The 26,378-nt window shown below is 41.0% G+C and overlaps 1 protein-coding gene across 1 annotated transcript in view; it reads right to left on the bottom strand.

Moving 5' to 3' along the window:
* Positions 1–9,030: 9,030 nt before the first annotated feature.
* The window catches only part of LOC148027293 (pentatricopeptide repeat-containing protein At2g27610-like), a 200,889-nt gene continuing 183,541 nt past the window's right edge, over positions 9,031–26,378 (bottom strand). The window contains 1 exon segment of the mRNA XM_087690410.1: positions 9,031–12,599. Within this exon segment, the coding sequence (XP_087546536.1) occupies positions 9,031–12,599 (3,569 nt within the window).

The following is a 26,378-nucleotide window of genomic DNA, read 5'->3' as shown; positions in this document are numbered from 1 at the left end:
TCTTCAGTGGAAGAAGGAACTTTACAAACATCCATTGAATTCTTCTCTTCTTGGCAATGCCATTTTCTTCATTTTCAGCCTCTTCTGGTGCTTGTTGATGGCAAGGTTCCTTGGCTGCGCACCAAAAACATGGAGCCCCAAGAGGAACACCAAGGAAAAGGGAATTCTCTTGCAATAAAATCTATCTTGTAACACCAACAAGCTTGTTTATTATGTTTCATATGATCACAATGAAGAAAAGAACACCAGGCACAACAAATCTTCATACAGCATCATGTAGATCTCCCACGGATTTGATAGAATCAATCATATTCTTCAATATCTTCACAAAATCCATCAACAGAACAAAGAAAGCAAAGGAATACACCATCTTTGAATGGAAATACATCACATAGTATTCATCTTCAATATCTTCATAGTCTTCTCTTTCAATCTCTCATATACAATCACTCTGTTTCAGTAGAATTGGCTATCTCTGACTCTCTCTCTCTCTCTCCATCAATAATACATCATATCCTCACTACAATATCTTAAAAATCACTCTCAATAATCCCTCTTAGGTCGTGGATACCCCTCCCAAGAGGTATGTCTGATATGAAGAGTCACCAGAGCCACTACAGTGTCCTTTCATAGCTCACTACTGTCACTTCACTCTAGTCTTCACTTGAGTCTTCAGTAGCTACTTCTTCCACTTCTTTCAGCTCTTTGGCACTTGTATTTACCTCTTTCCAAAGCTAAAAAACTTTCCCAAGCTACACTCTCATCCATCAGAACACATACAGAAGCATACAGAACAGTCACAGAATAGTACAGAACAGAACAGAAACATAAGACCTACAGAAGGTCATCAAAACCACATAACTCATTCTCAAACCATTCCAAACTTTCAAAAAACATTCAATAAGCTTTCACAATATCTCAATCTTCATCAATCAATACTCCATCCCTCCTTATAAAAGACAATCAGAACAAAACAGAGCAAAACAGAAGGTATACAGAACCAATCAGAACATCACAGAACCACATATCTCCATTAATAAACATCATGAACTTCCAAAACACAATCAATATCATCCAAAACACTCTCAAACCACTTCCAAACCAATCAATCATCTCATAAAATCAACCATTCAGCTCTCAAAAACAACAAAAATCAGCCAAAAAACAAGTCATTTCAACACTCAACAACTCATCTACAAATCATCAATGATAGCAACAAACCAAGCTATATCCTCCTTTTCATACCAATATTTCAACAATAAATTGAGCAAGTGGGTGTTGCATCCATTGTAGGTAGTTTGTGGATAGCACTCTTGTACAAATGCCGTAACATTTTTGTAATTATTTCCATTGTCCATAGGTACTTCCATGACATGTTGAGACCCTATCTCCAAATTTGCATAAAATCTTTGCAATGTACTCACCTTATTTAATCTTGCCTATGTTGTCTATGGCTTTTAAAAGTGTATGCCACCTTGGTAAAGCCGACATGATGTTTGTCAACGATTGTCATTGAACATTGGACTAACTGTTTGACACAATGGTACATATAGTGATGTTTAAGTTTCTTAGAACAACACTTTCAACATGTTCTTACCACTAAACAACAACAAAAGTATGAACTACAATTGCCCAAGCTAGGATGTTAGTCCAATAAAGAGATATCACACACATTTTACTACTTTTGTGTACTGGCAACTAGAGAAACACCAAATGTGGTAGGGCTCTTCTATTTATAGAGGTTTCTTTTTACTAGCAGGCCCACCAAGCTGTTTCAATTTCCTGGCATGCCCACCATGAAATTGACATAGCCCAATAGGCTAACCAACATAGCCATTTTTTTCCTAAATGAGTTTTTCATTGCTATTGGCATAACATCTTTAATCCAATGATGTGTATAATCACATGATTACAAAACTATATTCACATTTATGCACTAGAGAAAGACTTTTGTAAAAATTGTACAATTGAGGCTCCTAGCATAAGTAAAGTAGTTAGGGTAGGAGAAATTTTTTGTAGGACTTTTTGGGAAGAGATGTTAAGATTTTTATCAAGCTATCTCGCATCTAGTACTTAAGCTTGAGGAAATGATGAAGAAAGCAATTTATCTCAAGTGATACAACAATATATTGGGTGCTCAGAAGGGTTGGAAAGAGAAAGCTGCAAAATTGTTCAAAGTAAATCTAGCCTTAGACCTATTTGCAGCATGAACTACTAAGATTGATTTTAGAAGAGGAATAACTTCATGACAAATGTGGTACATTGGGTTATAAGTACATGACTTTGCGAGGCTTTGTTGAGTATGTGGCTTGCTTGCCATGTGGATGGGGGCTTGTAAGCATTAAACTCTAAGTGTTTTCAAACCTTAGGAAGGCTTAATGAAGGAAAATTGGCTTATTATGAATTGTGATAAGGAAATGCCCTCCACATGGGCTTGCTTGCCATGTGCATGGGGGCTTGTAAGCATTAAAGTCTAAGTGTTTTCAAACCTTAGGAAGGCTTAATGAAGGAAAATAGGCTTATTATGAATTGTGATAAGGAAATGCCCTCCACATGGGCTATGCCTGGAATAGAATGATCTAGATGATCAATAGTTTGCAACTTTTATCAAACCAACTTGGCTTGGGGGCAAAATTGGAAGGAGATTGAGAGATTGCCAAGTGTCGAATGAGTCAAGAGCTTGCATGGAAGACATGTGGACTTACTAGCAATGGCATCTTGGAAGAAAATGCTATAGAGTGAGCTTGGAAATTATTAGCAAAATCCCCAAGCCCTTTGTTTGAGCATTAGAAAGAGGCTACCATGAAGGGTTGCCAAAAATAATCTATTCTTTCTTCTTCTTTTTGGCATGACGATGGTCTAGATTACTCTTTACCCTTAAACTCTCACCCTTTGTTTCAGATCTTAGCCACAAATTAAAGCTTTGGATGTTCTCTTTAGATGCAATGGACATCCTAAGGAAGAAACAACTATTTTCATGAAGGTTCTTTTTTCAAGGCATAATTGAGTCCCTATCCCTATTTTTGAAAGACTAGTCCTTAGTCTATTTGACAAGGGAGACTTGCCTTATGTTTGTTACTTTTGATGGTTCTACTCACTTATTTTGTTTGTCAAGGAAGGAGAAGGGTGTTTTAACTTCCCACTTTGTAGTTCTACTACAAATGGATTAAGAAGAATAATTTTGCTATAGAAGCCATAAAGAGATTGTGTTCTTCTCAAAGGAGTACTGAAGCCTTTGTTGTGTCACTATAAACATATTTAAAAATCGATATCATAGGAAAAATACTTTTTTGTATAAGAACAAGCTTATGTGCTGTGGGGCATGTCTTGAACCCTCGGTTTGAATAGTGTGAGTGAAAGACATCCACTTTGAAATTCTCTTTCAAACTTGATCCCCAAATTATCATTCATTGTAATAAAAACTCTGCTCAAGTGGTAATCCATGAAGTCCTCCCAAATTGCATTACTCATGTAAAAAGTCCATGAATAAGTCTCTTGCAATTTTGTAACTACCTTGTGAACCAACTTGAACACATGCCTCTGTATTTGATTTTGGAGGTCCATAGGCCATGAACCATTCTCATACAATCCACGCTCAATGACACTAATCTCGGACGACCCATGGTGAAGCAAAGCAATAGAAGGAGTTTCACGCTCCCCTATTTTCACTACTGTTTCAGTGGTAGCCCTTGCCCAATGATTTCTTGTGTAATGACTTTGACGAATAAATCATAGAGTCTCTTCCCCATATTATTGCATCTGCCTTATTCTGCCATGCATATTGCTACAAGACAATGCATTTTCAGCCACTTTCTTCTCTTTTCCACATGGTGTCCATTGATTAGCAACATCTTGCATAGATAAAGTAGCACTTACATCATGCTCATATTCAGCCCATAGTCTTGGTCATAATCATGTATGGGTACCCATGTACAGAGGTAGTATCATGGCCATTCTCAGATGAGTGGACCAAAAGAGTTTCGTTGGATCTAGTCTATAGTGTGTCAATCGTTCCCGAGGAGGTCTCATCTTGAGAGCCTTATGTCAAAAATACCATTTCCTTGTTAAAGCTTGTAAATGCTCCAATGAATAACACATCTAGTGCATATGTACAATTATGGAATAAGAATAACGTTCTTTTAAGAGGTTTCTTCATGGTTTTTTTGTGGAAGTGCTATTATAAAATGGTTTATGAGTTTTAGTTTCCATAGTACCATGGTTCCTTGTATGGGAAAGAGGCAATATAGGTTTATGTTGCTTTTCACTGTCGTTTCCCAACAATATCATCTTTGATCCTTGGCCCTAATTGTATGTGGGGGAGTTTGAAAAGAGGGGCTAGGGGTTAGAGATAGAGCTAACCAATTGAGACCACTCAACACATCTAAATTGGGAACCCCTAAGTGTATGTGGGGGAGTTTGAAAAGAGGGGCTAGGGGTTAGAGACAAAGCTAACCAATTGAGACCACTCAGTGCATCTAAATTGGGAACCCCTAAGTGTCATGTAGTGCTTATGGGTGCATATTCCTTTTTCTTTTTATTTTCTTTTTCTCATCATTTTCAATAAATTATAAAAAAGAGTGCAATATTATCATCGTTCCTATCAGGCCTTTCAACCTTGCATGGATAGACGTGAAAATATAAGAGAATGTAGACTAATTAAAGATATTATATTTGGCTTTCAGGAGCATTGGGGCCAAGACCTTAGAAGTAGAAAGCCATGTTGGTGATGAGAATTGTTGAAGAAGAACCCAAGTGTGCCGATGAAGACTTGGGTTATTGATGAAGCAAGTTACAACTCCTCTCAAGTGTTATGACTAAGGTTAAAGCCAAGATATTTCTTTCTTGAAGAATTTATGGTATAAGGGTTAAATTTTTATTTTTATCCTTCCTATATTCCCCATTCACATGCTTGTAAGGATTGAGCATTTTTGAAGCTTATAAAGACAAGTTTTCATGGTAGAGCTTCTCAAGACTTGGATGTACTTTAAAAGTGTTGAGATCTTCCCACTACTTCAAGAGTTCTCATGTAAAAACCCCTTGACCTCATGTCTTCTTGGCCATGAGCAACCATTCCCTTATTCAATCTCTTTCCTTAAAATCCTTATGAGTATCTTGGAGTCTTGGATACATCAATTTCCTAAAATGGGTCCAGATGCTCAACATCATTATTTCTTGGATCTCATGTGACATTTAAAATAATCATAGAACTAGTGCAAACCTAAGATCAATATCAAACGCAACAACGTTTCTTAACTAATCCTAGCAATGCTTATCTTTGTGCTTTCTGACTACCTGTGCAACTAACACTAGTAGAAAAACATAATCTACATCATTTACAAGTGCCTCTCCTTTTAGGCAGGCAAAAAGAGCCCATCATATTCTCCTTGCTAGCTACTAAAGCATAACTATACTTAGCACAACAGTCAATAATTTGGCAATGTTATAAACTTATTCTTGGTCTTCATATGCATCATTTGTACCTTGGATTTCATCTACATCTTGTACCATTGCCATCTATCTAGCAAAATATTTATTGATTCTATTGTCATTCACTCTCCTTTTGTGAAATGCACCATCAAGGTCTTTCAATTGATATGTCCTATTGGCGAAATTCTAATGTACTTGGAATGGTCCCTACCACTTAAATTGAAATTTAGTTTTGAAGGTACTATCCAAAGTACTATTGTACCTTAGACCAATATCACTTTCTTTAATACCCTTTCGTTTCACCTTCTCATTATTAGCAATCCCTTAATTCTTCTCAAGTAGACTCTTATAGTGTTCTTGTGCTTGTAAATGGTCAAGTTGCAACTCATGTAAACCAAGTAGTCTTTTTTGTAGGTTGTTTCCACCTTGTTCTAATTGTTTCACCAACACCTTAAGTGCCAATATCTCCACTTTTATAGGAAGTAAAGCCTCTTTCCCATAGACTAGTGATACAGAGAGAACTCAGTCCATTGCTTTATATAGTAACCTTGTAAGCCCACAAAACTCCTAGAAGTTCTAGGTCCCAAGTTGTTCCATAACCCTTCATAGTTTTGGTGATTGTTAAGATGAACTCATTATTGAACATATCATTCATACCATTACATTAACAGTAGTATGCCTATCTTTTCTACCAATTTTACACACAAGATACTCAATGAGCTTTCCTCTAAAGCGTGATCCATTGTCAAATAAGATTTCACCTATCAATATTCCAATTGCATCAATATTTCAAAAATCTTATTCCATTGCAGTTAGACTACATCAATATTCCAATTTCAAAATTTTTGAAAGGCAAAAACACTTGCCTTAGTTCAGGCTTCAAGATCCTTGGTCCCATTTGTTGGCACTACATAAAAGTTGTACACCAATGTGCAATATCTCTTACTCACCAAGGTACTCATCTCAATACCAAATCTATACCCTTCATATACCAATCATCGCCCACAAGAATATATTTTGTTACCTTCTTCACAAAAGAATACTTATGATTCTTTTGTAGTCCACTAGGATTTCACCTATCAATAGAAAGTCGTCTTCTTTTTTTAGAGTTTCCCTACTATGAATAAGTTAGAAGCACTTTGCAAAATTGCTAGCCAAGAAACATTTTGCTATGCTATAGTATATGCCTCTTCATTTTGTGTACGGTTGATGTGTTTTATAGACCATTTTTCAAAATTTTTAAAAAACCTATTTACTCTTCCACAATTGTTTCAAATTTGCATTTTTAATCGACCAAACACCAAATACTTGTCTTACAATAAGGCATCACCAAATATCTAAATTTTATTGATCCCTATACCAAGGATAAAAGACGACCCTTTTAATCTCTACTTCATTGTGACTTTTGGCATGCAAAGAGAAAATATACATTGGGTAACTTACTTCCCATCTAGATCATAAAGGACAATACCTCTTGAAAACTTGTTTGAGTCCTTCGATAAGACCCATAAAAGGGCAATACATATGCATCCTTATCATGTGTGCTTCCTCCTCTTCAACTTCCTTTTGTTACATCACTTACCTCACATGCAATGGACTATCCCTATAAGTAAGTAGATCATTCAAACTAGCCCTTGTTGAACTTTCAACCAAAAAATAAAACCCAAATTACTATATTTCAATCACCCACTTCAGTATCCATTTAGACACATTGGTGTCATTCAATAACTATGGCAAGAGATCATAACATTTTAAGGATAACAAATGGATTTGGAAAAAGATAATGTGTAAAACATCTACAAGAAAAAATGAGGCTTGCTACGACCAAATCTACTTCTTCACATGCCCTCTCTATAAGGGCCTTGATTCTACTAGCATCGTAGATAGGTTGCAAATACATACTTGCATTTACAGCCATTGTGAATTAGTTAATAGCCTCATGTATGCTAGTTAGTAGTGCTAGTTAACAGTGTTGTTTACAGTAATATGTATCTTTACAAGCAATTGCATGCTAGTTAGCATAGTTGTCTGTATGCTAACTCGTATGCTAAATAGTAGCTCTATGCTAATTAACATATGTATATGAATTAGCAACTGTCTGTCAGCAATTGCTTGTGCTAGTTACTAGTTGTCTAACTACTAGTTAGCAATTTTTAATATGGCCGCGCGCCCCCCCCCCCCCCCCCCTAAGTGGCTTTGTGAAGATATCTAAAACTTGATCATGTGTGGAGCAATGAATCAAATCAATCTCTTGATTCAAGACTCTCTCTCTCGTGAAGTGGTAATGTATCTAAATATGTTGGTCTTGGCATGCAAGATAGGATTATTGGCAAGGTAGATACTCAAGAGATTATTGCAAAAGACTTCAGTGGGTCCTTCAAATGGTACAACAATATCTACAAGCATTATTCTCAACCATACAACATCATAAGTGACATTAGCTGCTCCTCTATAGTGATTTTAATTGATGTCATGGAGGAATCTTCATAGGGGACATACCTCATGGCTAGTTTCCACATGGCATAGGATCTTGCAAGTCCCTCTCCATACAAAGTACGCTACATTACATGATTAATTAAGGCAATACTTTGGGGTCTCCATGCATTTTCATGTAGTGATGACAGATCTCATCTTGTTGCGTCTATGCAAGCCAATTGCCAAGTGAAAGCCTTTCATGGGCCATCCTAGCCAGAGTCTCACTGCAAGAAGGAGAACCTCCTAGGTGACCAAATCACATATGCACTTCTATTCAAGAGTCTTATCATGCACTGCTGTGGTGTGCGTCTTATTCATAATGTAGCCTGCACACCACGCTATCTCTATCCAAAAATATCTAGGCAGGTGCTTCTCATTCGAGAGAGCCCTTCCAACCTCTGCAATGCTGTGATTTTTGTGCTCTGCAACACCATTTTGCTCAGCTGTGTATGCGCATGAAACCTGCCATTGAAATGCCATGCATATCCAAATAAGAATTGAACACCTTGGACATCCATCGGAACGGATGGTAACTACCCCACAGTGAAACATTTTACACTTTCCAAAGACTTCTAACTTTTCACAGAGAAAATAAAACCAGGTTTTCTGTGTGTAGTCATCAATGAAAGAGAAATAATAACACAGCCCACTCATCTTAGGATGTGAAGCTGTCCATATAATCTGTGCAAATCAGCTCTATCACTCTCTGTGCTCTTCCCCACTTTGGGAAATGGCCTGCGAGCTTGGTTGGCTAACTAGCAAGCACCATATATACATGATGGCCCTGTCACTTTGAACTTTGGAAGTCCTGTGACCAAACCTGAACTAGGAAAGCCTTGCAACCATTGAAAGTCCATACGTCCCTACCCACAACTGATCACATACAATGGTCAAAGATTGGTTGTGCTTCTGCTACATATAGAGGGGAGGAGAATAAAGACTAAGAATATGATGTGAACAAGAGCTATGATACTTCAAGGATTGTGGAAGTAAAAAGCAGCATGCAAGAACACAGTGAGGGATATTCATAAATAGCCTCAAGTCAAAAAGTAGGTCAATAGGACGACAAAATAAGATCTCTACATGTAAGAGCATTAAATGGAAAAGCCTTCACATGTAAGAGTCCGATTACCAATAGTCCTTACAGGAACATGTTCCATGTTCGAAGATATGAACACAATTAGCATCTCTGAGCACAATTTTTCGCTTCTCTATTTCAGATATGAGTGCTGTAGCTCGATGGCAATCATTACAGACCCGCATATTCTTAACAACACTTATAGTTGACCCCTCCGGTGTGTTGATCAAGGCACAGGCAATTGCCAACTTCTCACTGTGCTCGCACAGGACATCCTTCTTCATGTCATCAGATGTGTTTTGTGAAACACCCAAGCTCGGTGAATAACCCTCCTGTGACATTTTTTCTGTAAGATCTTGTAGCTTCTTGTAAATGTATTTGCTTTGTGGGTGCTTTTTGTCCCCAACTAAAAAGGAATGACTGTTTCCTTTGCCATCAATCCACCAACAACATCCTGGCTTCTTCCAAGCCTTATTTGCAACTCGCATGACTTCAATCTCCCCAGCATCCTCTTGCATTCTAGCTGCTGCATAAATATTAGCCATACAGACGTAGGTTGAAGCATCAGTTTTATCTATTTGAAGGATACGATCAAAAGCCAGTCTCCCAAGCCTCACATTCTTCCACTTCTGACAAGCACCCAACAAAGCCATCCAGACTGGAAGATAATCACTAGGTGGCATCATTTCAATAACTGCTAAAGCCTTGTTAAACTCCCCCGCACGACCAAAGAGATCAACCATACAACAGTGGTGTTCTACATCTGGTGTGACACCAAATTTGGCACTCATTTTCATAAAATACATTTGGCCCTCATCCAGTAGACCTGAGTGACTGCATGCATTGAGCATGCAAACAAAGGCACCTGGGTCTGGAGACACGCCCTCACATTGCATCTGTTCAAAACAGTCCAATACATCTGCATTATGGCCATGACTTGCATACCCTGCAATTAATGCACTCCATGAGACCACATTCCGCACAGGAAGTTCATCTAACACTTCCTGTGCTTTCGCAAGTGCACCACACTTGGCATACATATCCACCAAAGCACTGCCAAGCACAATGTCTCCTTCCAACAACCCCAACCTAACAATCTCTTCATGAATTTCTTTACCCTTGTCAATGGCACCTATGTTAGCACATGCTTTCAAGGCGCTCGAAAAGGTGACTGCATCAGGAATGTGACCCTCCCATTGCATCTTGTCAAAACATTTCAATGCTTCCTTACCTTGCCCGTGCTGTGCATATCCTGCAATAAGCGAACTCCAAGAGACAACATCCCTAACAGGAAGCTCATACAACACTCCCTCTGCTTTTGCAAATGCACCACACTTGTCATACATATTCACCACAGAATCGCCAAGCACACTATCTCTCTTCAACCACCCCAATCTATTTATCTCATCATGGATTTCTTCACCCTTTACAACTGCTCCTACATCTGCACATGCTTTCAAGGCACAAATGAAGGTGACTGCAGTGGGGGAGTGGCCCTCATGTCGCATTGCATCAAAACATTTCAATGCCTCCTTCCCTTGCCCATGCCGTGCATACCCTGCAATCAGTGCACTCCAAGTGAATACATCACGGACACGAAGCTTGTCCAAGACCTCTTCTGCTTTTGCAAATGCACCACACTTGGCATACATGTCCACCAAAGCACTGCCGAGTACAATATATGTCTCAAACAATCCCAATCTAACAATCTCATCATGAATTTGTTCGCCCTTATCAAGTGCTCCTACACTGGCACAGGCTTTCAATGCACATGTAAAGGTGACTGAATCAGGAAAGTGACCTTCGTGCCGCATCCTATCAAAGCATTTTAGAGCTTCATAACCATGGCCATTTTGTGCATACCCTACAATTAGTGCACTTCAGGAGACCACATTCCGCACATGAAGTTCATCTAACACTTCCTGTGCTTTCGCAAGTGCACCACACTTGGCATACATATCCACCAAAGCACTGCCAAGCACAATGTCTCCTTCCAACAACCCCAACCTAACAATCTCTTCATGAATTTCTTTACCCTTGTCAATGGCACCTATGTCAGCACATGCTTTCAAGGCGCTCGAAAAGGTGACTGCATCAGGAATGTCACCCTCCCATTGCATCTTGTCAAAACATTTCAATGCTTCCTTACCTTGCCCATGCTGTGCATATCCTGCAATAAGCGAACTCCAAGAGACAGCATCCCTAACAGGAAGCTCATACAACACTCCCTCTGCTTTTGCAAATGCACCACACTTGTCATACATATTCACCACAGAATCGCCAAGCACACTATCTCTCTTCAACCACCCCAATCTATTTATCTCATCATGAATTTCTTCACCCTTTACAACTGCTCCTACATCTGCACATGCTTTCAAGGCACAAATGAAGGTGACTGCAGTGGGGGAGTGGCCCTCATGTCGCATTGCATCAAAACATTTCAATGCCTCCTTCCCTTGCCCATGCCGTGCATACCCTGCAATCAGTGCACTCCAAGTGAATACATCACGGACACGAAGCTTGTCCAAGACCTCTTCTGCTTTTGCAAATGCACCACACTTGGCATACATGTCCACCAAAGCACTGCCGAGTACAATATATGTCTCAAACAATCCCAATCTAACAATCTCATCATGAATTTGTTCGCCCTTATCAAGTGCTCCTACACTGGCACAGGCTTTCAATGCACATGTAAAGGTGACTGAATCAGGAAAGTGACCTTCGTGCCGCATCCTATCAAAGCATTTTAGAGCTTCATAACCATGGCCATTTTGTGCATACCCTACAATTAGTGCACTTCAGGAGACCACATTCCGCACATGAAGTTCATCTAACACTTCTTGTGCTTTCGCAAGTGCACCACACTTGGCATACATATCCACCAAATCACTGCCAAGCACAACGTCTCCTTCCAACAACCCCAACCTAACAATCTCTTCATGAATTTCTTTACCCTTGTCAATGGCACCTATGTCAGCACATGCTTTCAAGGCGCTCGAAAAGGTGACTGCATCAGGAATGTGATCCTCCCATTGCATCTTGTCAAAACATTTCAATGCTTCCTTACCTTTTCCGTGCTGTGCATATCCTGCAATAAGCGAACTCCAAGAGACAACATCCCTAACAAGAAGCTCATACAACACTCCCTCTACTTTTGCAAATGCACCACACTTGGCATACATATTCACCACAGAATCACCAAGCACACTATCTCTCTTCAACCACCCCAATCTATTTATCTCATCATGAATTTCTTCACCCTTTACAATTGCTCCTACATCTGCACATGCTTTCAAGGCACAAATGAAGGTGATTGCAGTGGGGGAGTGGCCCTCATGTCGCATTGCATCAAAAAATTTCAATGCCTCCTTCCCTTGCCCATGCCGTGCATACCCTGCAATCAGTGCACTCCAAGTGAATACATCACGGACACGAAGCTCGTCCAAGACCTCTTCTGCTTTTGCAAATGCACCACACTTGGCATACATGTCCACCAAAGCACTACCAAGCACAACATCTCCCTCCAACAACCCCAACCTAACAATCTCTTCATGAATTTGTTCGCCCTTATCAAGTGCACCTACATTGGCACAGGCTTTCAATGCACATGTAAAGGTGACTGAATCAAGAAAGTGACCTTCATGCCGCATCTTATCAAAGCATTTTAGGGCTTCCTCACCGTGGCCATTTTGTGCATATCCTGCAATCAGTGCAGTCCAAGAGAATCTATCATGAATAGTACGTTTGTCAAGCACTTGTTGTGCTTTTGCAAGAGCACCGCATTTAGCATACATAGTTATTAGAGCGGTTGCAACATAGGGGCTTCTTTCAAGCAACCCCCACTTGCGAATGTCCTCATGTAGCCTTGTGCCTTTGAATAGATCCTTTTGCTTTGCACAAGCCTTCAAAAGTCCCACAACATGAGCAATCTCCTCTGGAAAGACAGCTCCTTTCTCCTCTCGAGCCTCCCCTTCACTCAATTCAAGTGTCGATGCTGGTTCCATTTTTCTGAGCTCTTCAAAAACCCAGGTTGGATTGTACCGGCAATCCAACCACAAGGCCTCTGCTGTCACTTTGTGCTTGAAATCCGGAGACCTTGCCCTGGCCTGCGGTTGCAGTGGGGTGAAAGCAAAAAAAACAAAGCCATGTCTCTTAGAGCTGCCAAGATTTCATGTTTTGCAGAGGCTGAATACGTTGTAATCAGATATATTGGGGCAACTAACCTTGCTGTTGCGATTGTCCCACCACTGCGAGGGATCTTTGAAGTACTGCGTCCATAAGGACTCCGTCCTCACCTCCCTGATGTTCGATTGAATGCAAAGGGGAGCCATGGACTGCAAGACGGGCTCTCTGCTGAGACTACGGAATGGATTGGAAACAAGCCATGGGTTATTTTCTCACCCAGAACCCTCTCCCAAAATAGAAGATTCCCACGTGACTCCGCTTTTCCATATCTAATTTGGGTTTGTGTTTGATGTTCTTTGCCCCACTTAATAGTGGTCCACCGGCGCACATAGCATCACTGAGCGACGCTACAACTGCCCTCCTCGCCTTCTCCCACTTTTATAGGTTGACTAGAAATTCGCCGCCACCTCCTCCTCCGTTTTGCCCTGTCTCCCATTTATCGTCTGCATCATTGTCCTCGATTTTGGCCTACACCTCTGCATCTAAGGTTTTTGAACGACCTACTTTGAGACTCCTCTATCACCACAGTGAGCATCGCAAAGGATGGAAAGGAATCTGTTGCTACTTGCGGGTACCATCCTGGTAAGCATTCTCGATCCAATCATCTACAAACCATAATTCTATTTTTGTCCTTCTGCATTTGATATGTCGAAACAATCTTCCTTCATAGCTCTCCTTCTCCCTTTCGCCCGTCGTATGTTTCTCATGCGCAGTGAGGAGATTGCCTGCACCACTCGCAACAGCCTGAGTGCATCCTCTTGAATCATCGATCACCACTAACTCCAGCTTCTGTAATAACCTTTGCAAATAGAAGAGGTTGCCTTCAATTGATTTCATGCTATCAGCTCATGGTTCCTAACTGTCAGGTGGTGTTGGTATGCCTATTTCTAATCTCATCAAACCATCAATATCTGAGGTGCAACACTCTGTGTACCACCATGTGCATTTCACCTCTTCAAGTACCACAAGTAATGGCTTGTGAGCACCCTTTGTAATCGATGTCCACCATGGATTCCAACTCCTCCTCTCGTGACCTTGCCATCATGAGTAATTGCCTTAGATTTAATTCGTGATGTGTACTCATTCTTCCTAACTTTGATAAGTTGTTGGCAAGCCTAATTTTGATTAAATCAAAAAAGGATTATTTGAATTGCAACACCTCGGTGTTTCACCGATTGCAATAGCTATCTCCAGGTATTCATCCATACGAATCGGATGCTTTATTCACATGCACAACCTATTAATCCCAGTTCCTGGTTTTGACTATAAATGTGTCACGTCATCGAATACAAATTGCACAATAGGCATAGATGCATGCATGTTGTTGTTTTGCACATTCGTTTGACTTGCGAAAAATAGGCCTGCATCATCAATACTTGCTACCATGTTTCATAGACATTGGCACATGGTATGTGGATGAGGCATTCCGTAATAAAAAACGTACTAAAAATCACACACAGTGAACGAGAAACTGTCAACATTTGAACTCAGAATTCTCGATTAAGTATGTGTAACGTGTCCGCCCTGTCCAAGCGCGTTTTTAGTGGTCCATCAAGTCTAAGCGACGTCGTCCAGCACTTCCATGGAATGTCACGCGTTCCCAGTGGTCAAGGTCTCCTGACAGCATTCTAGCACCTGGACATTCTACTTTATGCAGAGATACCCAAGCCGAAGTAGATCCATGCCGCACTTGGTTCAAAGAGAATGGGAAACGAGATGGATGTGCCGATCAACCTCTCTGCTCGTAGGGCATAGTCCCATTCTGGTCCCCTAAAATGGTATGAGTCGGGGTTTTGACCTAACAGTACTTAAGGGTCAAATGTCGGTAAAACCTTGTGAGAAGCCTCCCAGTTCTCTGAGACCACCCTGCCATAGGACAGACCCGTTGGGGGGTTCCGCCCACCCGCTTCCCTTAGTAGGTGTTCTTTGGTTATCTAATTAGGTCCTATCACATTTATGTGTGACATTCAAAATCGGCTTCCTTAATTAAGCCTTTTAGGGAACATGGTTTGTTCGCGTAACTTACAGCACAGACACGAAAACAGAGCAAGCAATCCTTTTGACAAACAAGTTCCTTAACTTATCTTCAAGTTAATCTTTGCCTCTTACTCATACAGGAGAAATTATATATCCCTTCTGTCCAACAGAAGTACCCAGTCCAAATCACATGGCACCATAATTTACATCCATTATCTAGAATAAGATCTTCCAAACGCCACAAACGTTGGGCTCACGGCAGTCTTCAACTCCGTTTCAGACAGGCAAGGGGTGTCCAGAGCTCCACTGACCCCAAGTGGCCTAAGAGTGAGAGACAATTTCCGTGGTTGGTCTTTTCACCACTCGACCTTCCGCCCGTGAATCGAGTAGTGCCCTCTCGGGTTGAAACACAGCGTGATCTTGGAGATGATCCACCCACACAAAATATCCTTCCTTAATTAATCCAATTAAGAACCAAGCACAATCAAGGCAATCAACCTGATATCATCTTCAAAGAAAACATTCCTTTATTCCCCATGGCAACTTGTCATCACTAACCCGTGCCATGAATTTTCCAACAATCATAAGCACTTGGAATAATCATCCAAACCACAATCCAACAATTAGTTGAATGTAAAAGCATTTAGGATGTTATTTGATCAATCAACAAAAACAATGGTATCCTTTTCTAAACATTGCAGGAATAGTCGCGATAACCTTTTCATCGCGTATTTGCTCTCCCCCTTGGGATCAGGAGCAGTTCTATGTAAAATTTACTTAACACACCCTTCTTTCGACTAAGGCATATGTTAAGGTTTCAAACACTGCACAATACATAAGTTTTATTAATCACTTACATTGATCGATAACCCAGCCTTCTTCCCAACAAGTACAAAAGCATCGATCTTTCCTTCATCGACTTAGGGTTTCCTAATCCCTAGAGCTCTCCACTTGCCTTTGAAGCTTGGAATTGTAGTTTGCACCTAGCTTAATCCCCGAGTTGGGTTGATGAAGGCTATGTTGCCAAACGGACCCCAAGGCATCTTAGTTTTTGCCCGTATGATTGTTGCGCTAACTATGTATAATATCAAGATCCCAGTGAACTAATAGTTTGTGATATCAACGAGAGGGCAAAGATCTTAGAGATTCGAGATTGATCTTCACCTAGGTTAAATTACTTACCATGCAATCCATCAAGCGTGCAAGCTACATCATACTTTCAATGTAGGGAAATACATATCTATTATCTTAACGAAAGGAAAGTCAACATTACCTTGGAATGCTATTATGCTATGTATGAACTTGTCGCATAGCATCTAGTTTACTTCTCTTGATACCCGCACTTTGCAACTTTATCTTTCGAATATTTAGGATGAACTTTATCCTTTCAATTAAACCATCCTCGTATGGCATAGTATGGTCTAATGCATCTCATGCGAAAATCAAAGCAAGCATTCGTAAATTTGAAAATGCATTACTTTTAACCAGTACTGCAGTTGGATTGGTAGTGATGTCCTTGCCCGAGGCTTCATTGCGAATTATGGGATTTTCTCCCGCACTCAATATTCTCCGCTTCGGGGCCATTCCCAATCTTCCTCGTTCCTAGGTGCAACCTTCGCAAGGTTTTCAACAGTCTCTTGCCTAAGAGAAGGGGGAAACAATTGGGGGGAAGTCGGCTCGTGGGATAGGGAATCCACTAAGAAAAAGAAAAGTGTGTGTGGCCACCCTCTAAGGAGAGGAAAAGAACCTTTTGGGGGGTTCTCTCTCTCTCTCTCCTCACCTCTCTTCCTTCCTCTTCATATTCTTCTTCTCTCTCTTCTCACCTCTCTTCCTTCTTCTTCTTCTTCTCTCTTCTCACCTCTCTTTCTTCTTCTTCTTCTCTCTCTCCCTTCTCACCTCTCTCTTTCTCTCCCTCTCTCTTCCTCCCTCTCTCTCTCTCTCAGGCCGGCGGGGGGGGGGGGGGGGAGGGAACAGATAGTGAGGGGAGGAGTGAGGTGGCACACGTGTGCCCCTCCCCCTTATTGTCATCTCCGTTGACTTCTACTTCGTTGGTGCCGTCGCATCTCCTCCACGTCGTTAGTGTTGGCGCCGTTGTCGCCCTCTTCTACCTTGTCAGCTTCGCCAGCTTCCCTTCCTCCCGCCTTGGCATCGTCGTCAACCTCCTTCCCCTCACCACCTGTTCGGCGGCGGCTGGGGGGTGGGATTAGAAAATTTAAACTAATTTTTATTAAAATTGTAGGGGGGGATTCGTATACGGGGGTATTACAGTATGTTATCAAATTTTCAGTTTTGAATGAGACACTGACCTTTTTGGACAACCATTGAATAGTGCAATCAAATTCATGCACTACATACATCTCCTGGTTTAATTTCTAACTTTAATCTTGCTATGCATCACGACATGTCTTATAATCCTATTCTTCTTGTTATACAAGAGTACTAGCTAGCATTTTTTCTCTCCCATGGGATAACACGAAAATTACTTGATCATTAGACGTATGTATCCAATTTGTTTAGGTTGTACATTATTTCCGATGGCAAAGATGTTTGCTAAAATATGTCAGTGATTTCATTTTCATAGTCTTGCTACTTGTGTTTGTTGAAATCATGGAGTTAAAAGTTCTTCTATAACCATCAAAACATAAATGTTTTCATTCAAGGATAGCAAGAGTGGTCTCACATGATGAGGTTGAGGTGCTAGATGACTCTTTTGTGCCATCATCTCAACTCAATGATCACACTATTGTTTCTCCCTTCCACTCTACATTGGGCCTTCATAACACTCTAGGAATGCATGTTGCCCATCGTACCAACCTACCTTTCTCTATTGTGCGACCATTTGGTTTTGGATTTGGTACTCCACACTTCCCAAGTGCCCCCCCCCCCCCCCCCCACATAATTCCACAAAGGCCCTGGAGAGGTCCAACTAGCACTTTCTCACCTGCCTCAAGCATTCCACTCAATACTTTCTCCCATACCATTCCTCAAATGGGCTTGTCTATACCGTTGCCTGTCAATGTGACATTATCATCGCCTTGCCATCAAGGATTTGCACTACCCAATCACAGTGGGAAGCTAGAAATACCAACTCCATCAAGCTATTGCATCAAATCCTAGAATGGGGGCAAGTATTATGCATGCATTCTCCCATGTCCACATGCCCCCTACTAAGTGCTTGGGTATGGTGTTCAATGTGCATGTCCAATCCCCTCCACACAACCCAAGTTGTTTTACATATGAACTAATAGCATGCCATTGGTATTTGTATGCATAATCATTCATAATGGTGTGACCTATAGAGACAGTTTCCTTAGTGGTGGGGTTGAGCAAGCACATTTAGAGGAGCAACAAGTTTGCATTGTTTATTGTAGACATTTATTTCATCTGTTCATTTGGCCACAAATACCAAGCATTGTTTGTACTGCAGAGCATGCAGCAACACAATGTACTCAAAAGACATTTGTATGCACAAAATAAGTTATCTAACTATGATGCAACTTACAAGATGATGTCATGCATGACATACGAAACCATCATATGATAGTCAAAGGACTAGCAAGGCAATAGTTTGAAGTGACAGAGGTGTATTGCACAATACTATGAATTCTTAGCAAATTCATACATATTCATCCTGAAACTGAATGATTTGCTAAAACTAACAATTTCTTGTTTCATCCAACATGTAGGTACAAGAATATGTGCCCTTTACTTATGATAAGATTTTGATCCCAGCAACAAACCCTTCAATGCTATCACACAGTTTGTGAAAATGCATTCTTCTACAAGGCAAGTTGGATAGCCAGATGTGAGAGATTCTGATGATTGTGTTTTATTTGATGAGAAGTGCATGTCTAACATCTCATTATCCTCCCATTTGCAAAGCCTTCGAACATTTAACTGCTAAAGGTTCCTGCACATGCAAAGCTATCATGAAAATCACAACTAAGATTTAGAACCATATTTTCCATTGACTATTTTGGCAAGAGTCAAGCAAAATGTTGGTGACTAGATTTTTTGTGATCTCTCACCATAATAGGGACTAGTCACATCAAAGGTATAAGCAGGGACTACTCTTGTGCAACATTTCTATAGTGCTAGCAAAGCGTAAAAGCACAGATTGTGCTATTGAGAAGGCTATGGGGAGTTGCAAAAGCTACAAAAGAGTTCTTGGTAGTAGAGCACACTGGGTGGTGCAAAGAAGGTGACAAGAGGAGGAACAATAGAGCTATTGATTGACTTAGAAGGGAGACTAGAATTTTGAAGTTTTAATTTATTTTTATTTTTATTGGGGGGGTTGAAAACCCTCCCATGTGGCCTATAATTTTTTCTAAAAACCATTTTCTCTTGTGTACTTTTTAAAAAAATATTCCCGACTGGAAGCCCTTGCGGGAACAACTCCTCAATTTCTCAAGGCACACAAGTGAGGTTTTTATTTTTTCCCATTTAGATCCAACATAGAAAACTTATTTTGGAATTTGAAACCAAGACAACAAGTTGAAATTTATTTTTCTTTTTTGGGAGGAGAGAAGAGAGTATGAACCATAGCTCCAAAATGACATCACTTGAGAGATGCTCTTTTGGATTACAAGGGGATAAATGTCTCATAATCTTAATCTGGGAACTATAAGCTATGTTAGGATGTTCAAAAGTTTTGAGTCTTTAGTTGTAAGGAAGCTTAAGGGCTCCTTGAGAGCATGAGCTTGTAACATAGTTTGTGTGTGTGTGTGTGTGTGTGTGTGTGTGTGTGTGTGTGTGTGTGTGTGTGTGTGTGTATGTGTGCGTGCGTGCGTGCGTGCGTGCGTGCGTGCACGCGTGCGCGTGCGTGTGCCTGCGTGCGTGCGTGTGCGTGTGCGTGTGCATGCACGTGGGCACGCATGCACGCGCGTGTGTGCACGTGTGTGCGTGCGTGCGTGAGTGTGTGTGCGTGTGCCTATTACTAGGAGACATTAACAAACTTGAAAGTAGAACGTATGGTAAAGATTCAAGTAAGTTTTTGGACAATAATGACCTCCTTCCATCATATTATTATACGATAACCCAACAACAAATTATGAATAAAACAAGAATTTGTGAAAGAGTTTTGTCTTAAAATATTTAGCAAGTTGAGGTCCTAGAAAAGTATGCCGAGATAGGGGTAAAGGAGCGAATTGGGGGTACCTATATGATCTGAACAAGCCCACATATTAGTAAGTACTAATAAGTAGTCATGTGTCACAAGTGTCAATTCTCGAGTCCTAGTTGCCATCCCTTTCCACCCATATACAGAGGTTAGCTTTGTGGAGCCAATATTGTTGAGTAGTTGCTAGAGGTTTGCTGTTATAGATTAGGAGAAGGTCCTTAGTGAATGCCATCAACAATATGAGTAGGAAGGAAACATCCATGTTGGGGGGGGGGGGGGGCTATATAAATCGGGTTTAGATGAAGAGGAGTGTGTCCTCCTTTTTACAAAGGATATAGAAGTGGAGTGGATATTTAGCTAGAAAGAGGGTACCCCTTGGTTGTAAGTGCTTGGGTAGTTACAACCATTGGGTGTCTATGGCAAGAGTACGAATTTGGGCAGCTGAAGGAGTAGTACATGTTGTTGATGGATTATCTACATACAACATGTCATGTTAAAGTGTCAATATGTTATCTGTTAAGATCCAAGGGCATACACCCTAGCATGCAAGTTTAGTGTAGGTATATGTGCAATTGCATAATAAACTATATGGGCATACATGCATGTATGTTGGGTACATATGCAATGAGTGACCATATCTAATGGGATTGCATACCACAATATCCAACATATCATGTTACTATGATCAAGCATCCTGATATAGAATATGTGCCAGCATATGCATGGTGCAATTTTCTAGTGAGAGATCACATTTAACTAGACTATGTATCGCAACATGCCACATTTTTATAATGTATTGGGCTATAATATATCATGCTAGTGTAGACATGCATCATGACATGGATTGTGTCACTACGTATATATGGCTATCACAACATGTATTGGGCTATAATATATCATGCCAGTGTAGACATGCATCACAACATGGATTGTGTCACTGTGTATATATGACTATCCCATCATAAGGACATACATCATGGGATGTGATGGTGATGTGTGAGATGATGCAATCATATCACATGCTATGGGTGCTATATGCAATGCAACAACATAACGTGTACCACATGACACTGTAATTTTTTGGTAGGAATCAAGGTAGCCAAAGGAGTAGTACATGTTATTGATCGATTATTTGCACACAATATGTCATGTTAAAGTGTCAATCCATTAATGTGTGAGGGCATACACCTCAGCATGTAAGTTCAATGTAGGTGTATGTGCAGTTGGGTAATAAACTATATGGGCATACATGCATGTATGTCATGTACATATGCAATGAGTGACCATATCTAATCAAATTACATACTATAGCATTATTTAGCATATCAAGCTAGTGTGATCAAGTGTCTTGGTATGGAATATGTGCCAACATATGCATGGTGAAAATGCAGTGAGAGATCACATCTAATTGGAGTGTGTATGCCACATATTTATAGCGACTTGGGCTATAGTGTATCATGCCAATGTAAATACTCATCATGATATGGACTGTGTGACTGCATATATATGGCTATCCCATCATAAGGACAAACATCAAGAATCGGATGTGATGGTGATGTGTGAGATGACACATGCATATCACATGTTGTGGGTGCCCTATGAAATGTGGGACAACATAACATATACCACATGACACTATAATTTATTGGCAAAGTAAAAGCACCCCAAGATGCTACATAGCCATATATGCATGGCTTGCAGAGTCAAATTTAGTACTTAAAAAGATACATCATAAAATATAAGATGTAGAGCACCATTGGATATTGCATAGCCACATATGCACAGCTTGTAGTATCAAGATCAAAACTCCACATATGTATGGGATGCCAAGCATCTCCGGTCATCGTCCATAGTTAGTATGGGGTTGGGTGATTAGTTAGCAATTTATTATATGATGTTTAGAGCTAGAATAAAGTGTCTAAGAGGAGGTGCCTGTGGAAATAATGGTTTGAGAATGATCCATGGCCTACCATAGAGCCATAGAGCCATAGAGACAGAGAGCCATAGAGTGGAGTGAGTGATTTTAGTACAAAGAGCAGGTAGAGTAGATAGGCATAGGGTAGTAGAGCAATATACGAAAGCAATGCCAAAACATAGGCTCCCAAGAATGAAAATAATTACAGTGGTATCCATTTGAACAAAGCATAGTAACCCTAACTTTGGATTGTGGAGGGTACGACACTTACCCATCCAGTTCTCCATTATTAAATCTTCCTCATTCTAAACTCGTCCACCTTGTCTTGCATTATTAAATTATTCTTCGGGATAAGGAATTAGGTAAGGAGTAGGAAATAGCCACCACACTCAACCACATGGAGACCCTGTGGCACAATTGTCCTTATCATTGAACATAATGTACTAGCCCATGTGCACACCCCCATGTAGTAGTCCACAACCCCCCATACACTAGCGGAGTACTCCTTCGACTTGTGCACTAAGAGTTGTGTGCACCTAGGACCTTGTGTACCTAACACCTCATGCACTGGCCCATATGCACACCCCCATGTGCTAGTCCACAACTCCCCCCATACATTAGCACAGTACTCCTTAGACTTGTGTAGTAAGAGTTGTGTGTAGTAGGATGACCTAGTGCACCACAACCCCCCTGATACACTAGTGCAATACTCCTTAGACTTGTGCACTAAGAGTTGTGTGTAGTAGGACCTGGTGTACCACAACCCTCCTGATACACTAGTGCAGTACTCCTTAGACTTGTGCACTAAGAGTTGTGTGTACTAGGACCTGGTGCACCACAACCCCCCCCCCCCCCCCCCCGCCCATACACTAGTGTAGTACTCCTTAGACTTGTGCACTAAAATTTGTGTGTACTAGGACCTTGTGCACCTGCTGGCACCTTGTGCACATCCATGTGCACAGCTTGATGCACCCCCCACTCTAATAGACCATACATTCATGCATTATAGTCATAGTGCACTAGGCTTGCACACTAGGAACACCATGCACATGACCCCCTTGCATTTATTCACACACACATAGAATCACTTGTGCACTAGTGCACACTAGCCCCTATATGTACACAACGATACATAAGAGTCTCGAACATACAAAAATTTTCATGCACATGTCTTGTGCGCATAAGGTTTTGTGCACACTATCACACTCTTTGGATCTATGACACCTTCCCTTTTTGGAAGGGAAAGTCAAAGGAGAGTTAGGAAGGGACTAGTGGGCATTGAATGCATTGAGTTGAGGGGGGAGGGGGAGATGGCTCATATATTCTTGTTTGCACATTATTTAATGTTGTGGTGTCTCCATCCTTTTAATTCCACCTTCTTGCACTCGATGACTTAGTTTTAATGCATTGCGGCCACCCCTATGCAGGATGCCAACCCACATGCACATATGCACACAACCTAGTGCACTTGTGCACACAACTAGACCACTAGTGCATGTGTGTACATAGTTAGGACACTCTACACTACATAGACACGTAGCCCTGTGCACAGAGCTTAGTGTGCACATCCCCATGCACACAATCTGTATACACAAGCCTCCTGCACATCAACTTTCCCACACATACACTATCATTCACCAACCAACCCTTATGAACCAGAAACCTTGCACTAAATGCATAGCCTCTTGCACTAAAAACCAAGATGCACACAACCGTTCATAGAGTCTCGTACACATAGAGACTCTCATGCGCGTGCCTCTTGTACTTATAGGATCTTGTGCACACTATCACTCTCATGCACGATAACTTGCCCTCTCATACTCTAGTGCACAATAAACAAAAACCCTTGTGCACAAACCCTATACATAGAGACTAGTGCACATGTGCACCCTCATGCACCCCGTGTGCAATGCATGTGCACCTACAAGTTGAACCCCCATGCACACAAACACCCACACCCCCATGTAGAGTCCCTATAGTCTTGTACACAACCTTGCACCAAATGAAGAACCCCAATGCACATAGACTCATGCATACAACCCTGTGCATATAGCCTCATGCATACAAAGTCTCATCCATAGCAATGCTCTTGCACTAAGCCTTATGCACTAGTTTAGGACCGGCTCCTCATCTCCTTCGCGAACGACGGCGGTGGCAGTGGTGGCAGCGGTGACAAGCCTTCTTCCTCTCCCTCTCTCACTCTCTATGCAAAACGGTCGCTCTCTCTCTCACTCTCCCTCTCAAAAAGTTTCACGAATGTGCGAAATGAAACGCGCTCGGGTTTCGGCCTGCTTTTTTTTCTTTGTGGGGCGTTGCTATTTACGTCGCTATTTTGCGACACTAATAGCGACGCAAATAGCGATGCCGCTATTCTGCGTCCCTAATCAGTGTCGCTATTGCTTTGTTTCCTTGTAGTGCTGTAGACATTTTCAGTCAGTTTACAGAGGTAAAGAGTGAGTACTAGCACTGAAGAGAAGGTCTCCCAAAGAGGTTTTGCAGACCTCAGTAACCCCCCCTATTAGTTTGGCACTTTAGTTGGGCACTACCCATCTCTTACAGGCCAAAACAGTCCCCTACTACTCTCAAACAGGGTGCAAGACTGCATAAAACAGCTACAGATTTTCTATTACAGAATTTCTATACTAAACCTGTAGCAATGTGCTTATGCTCAGTTTGAAGAGGACACCCTTGGCTTCAACTTGAACAAAAAAATAGGTCAATCGGAGCTCCCTAGCTCAAGTTACGAGCATAATAGTGAGTGGGGGTCTAACGGGACTACACTTAGCCATGGCAGGGAATAGGGGAAAAGCTAAGGCAAATGATGACCTCCAGCAACAAATAAGGGATGCACACGCCCCGAGGGCTGAAACTAACCCTGAGGTGGAAGATGAAGATTACTCTCATGACGTGGGGAGCCTCAGCGCACTCACTAACATCCTCAGTTTGCATGAGACAAAGTATGTTGAGAGGCATAGAGAATTGATAGAAGGCATTGGTCAAATGAGGACCACTATGGACACCCTTGTTGCTTGCCCAGCTCACTAAGTGGATGGAATTCCAAATGAAGGGAAAAGAGCAAGAAGATCGGTCACATGTACATATTGAAAGAACCACCTTCCCATCAGTTAATGTAAATTCTCATGGGCATTATGCACTCAATGCTTATGCTTATGGCCAACATGTATATGTTGATGGTACATACTATGACCTGCATGCATCTTATGAATATGGACAAGAGCAAGATGCAAACGAACATGAGCAATATGCAAGTACATCTAGACAGCATGTTAATGCTTATAGATATGATGTACCATGTCATAATGCAGAGTATCACTCCATTAAACCTTGGCAACAAAATGGTTACTATGGGCAACATGCTTATGCTTATGAGCATCTACCTTTTCAGCAACATAGTCATGATTATACATGTGAACCTTTCTTAGTTTAGCAGCCTAGTTCTTATGGACGTGATAATAATGATCATGCTTATCGGTACTCTTCTAGCTTTGATTAGCGGCAAGTTCATAACTACCATGGTATCATATATCCCAATCAATTCATACCTCATGATTACCCAAATGTAATGATGAGTTCTTTTCAAAGTGCTGATGATGAAGAAGAGAGCAATGAGCAGGCTAAACAACAAGACTAGGATAATGAGCAACATGATCAACAAGAAGATGAGCAAGAAGACCAAGAAGATGTACAAGAAGGGAACACTAAAGAGCAAGATGTACAAGTTGATGACATCTTAGGTGATGAATCACATGAGATACTCACAAATGTAGATGGTTATGCTGAAGGTTTTAGACTCTTTGAGAAACCTCATGATGATATTCTTGAGCATCAATTGACACTTAATCAAGGTTTACAACAGCCATTGAACGCATTTGATAATGAATACCTTGATCATGGTTACGATGACTGGTATATGTTTGATGATGATGATATACATGATTTGGGCATATATGAAGATGAAGATGGCATTGTGCTTCCCTATGATCCGGGAGATTATGGATGTAATTATGGACCTGATTATCGGGATACTTCACTATATCCATTTGATCCGAGTGGATTGGAGTATGTGGTTGATGGGCATTCTCTTCTGTTGGACAACCATTATGACAAAATACCTTTTGATCCAAGAGGCTAATTGATTGCTTGGGATCTCATTTAGACCAGCATCTATATTTTTTGGTAGA

This window comes from Lygodium microphyllum, chromosome 13, assembly GCF_053477565.2.
Source record: "Lygodium microphyllum isolate KBCC chromosome 13, Lygodium_microphyllum_v1.1.10, whole genome shotgun sequence".
In the NCBI taxonomy this organism is placed as follows: Eukaryota; Viridiplantae; Streptophyta; class Polypodiopsida; order Schizaeales; family Lygodiaceae; genus Lygodium; species Lygodium microphyllum.
The sequence above is the reverse complement of the archived record's forward strand: the minus strand, read 5'-3'. Positions and strand labels throughout refer to the sequence as shown.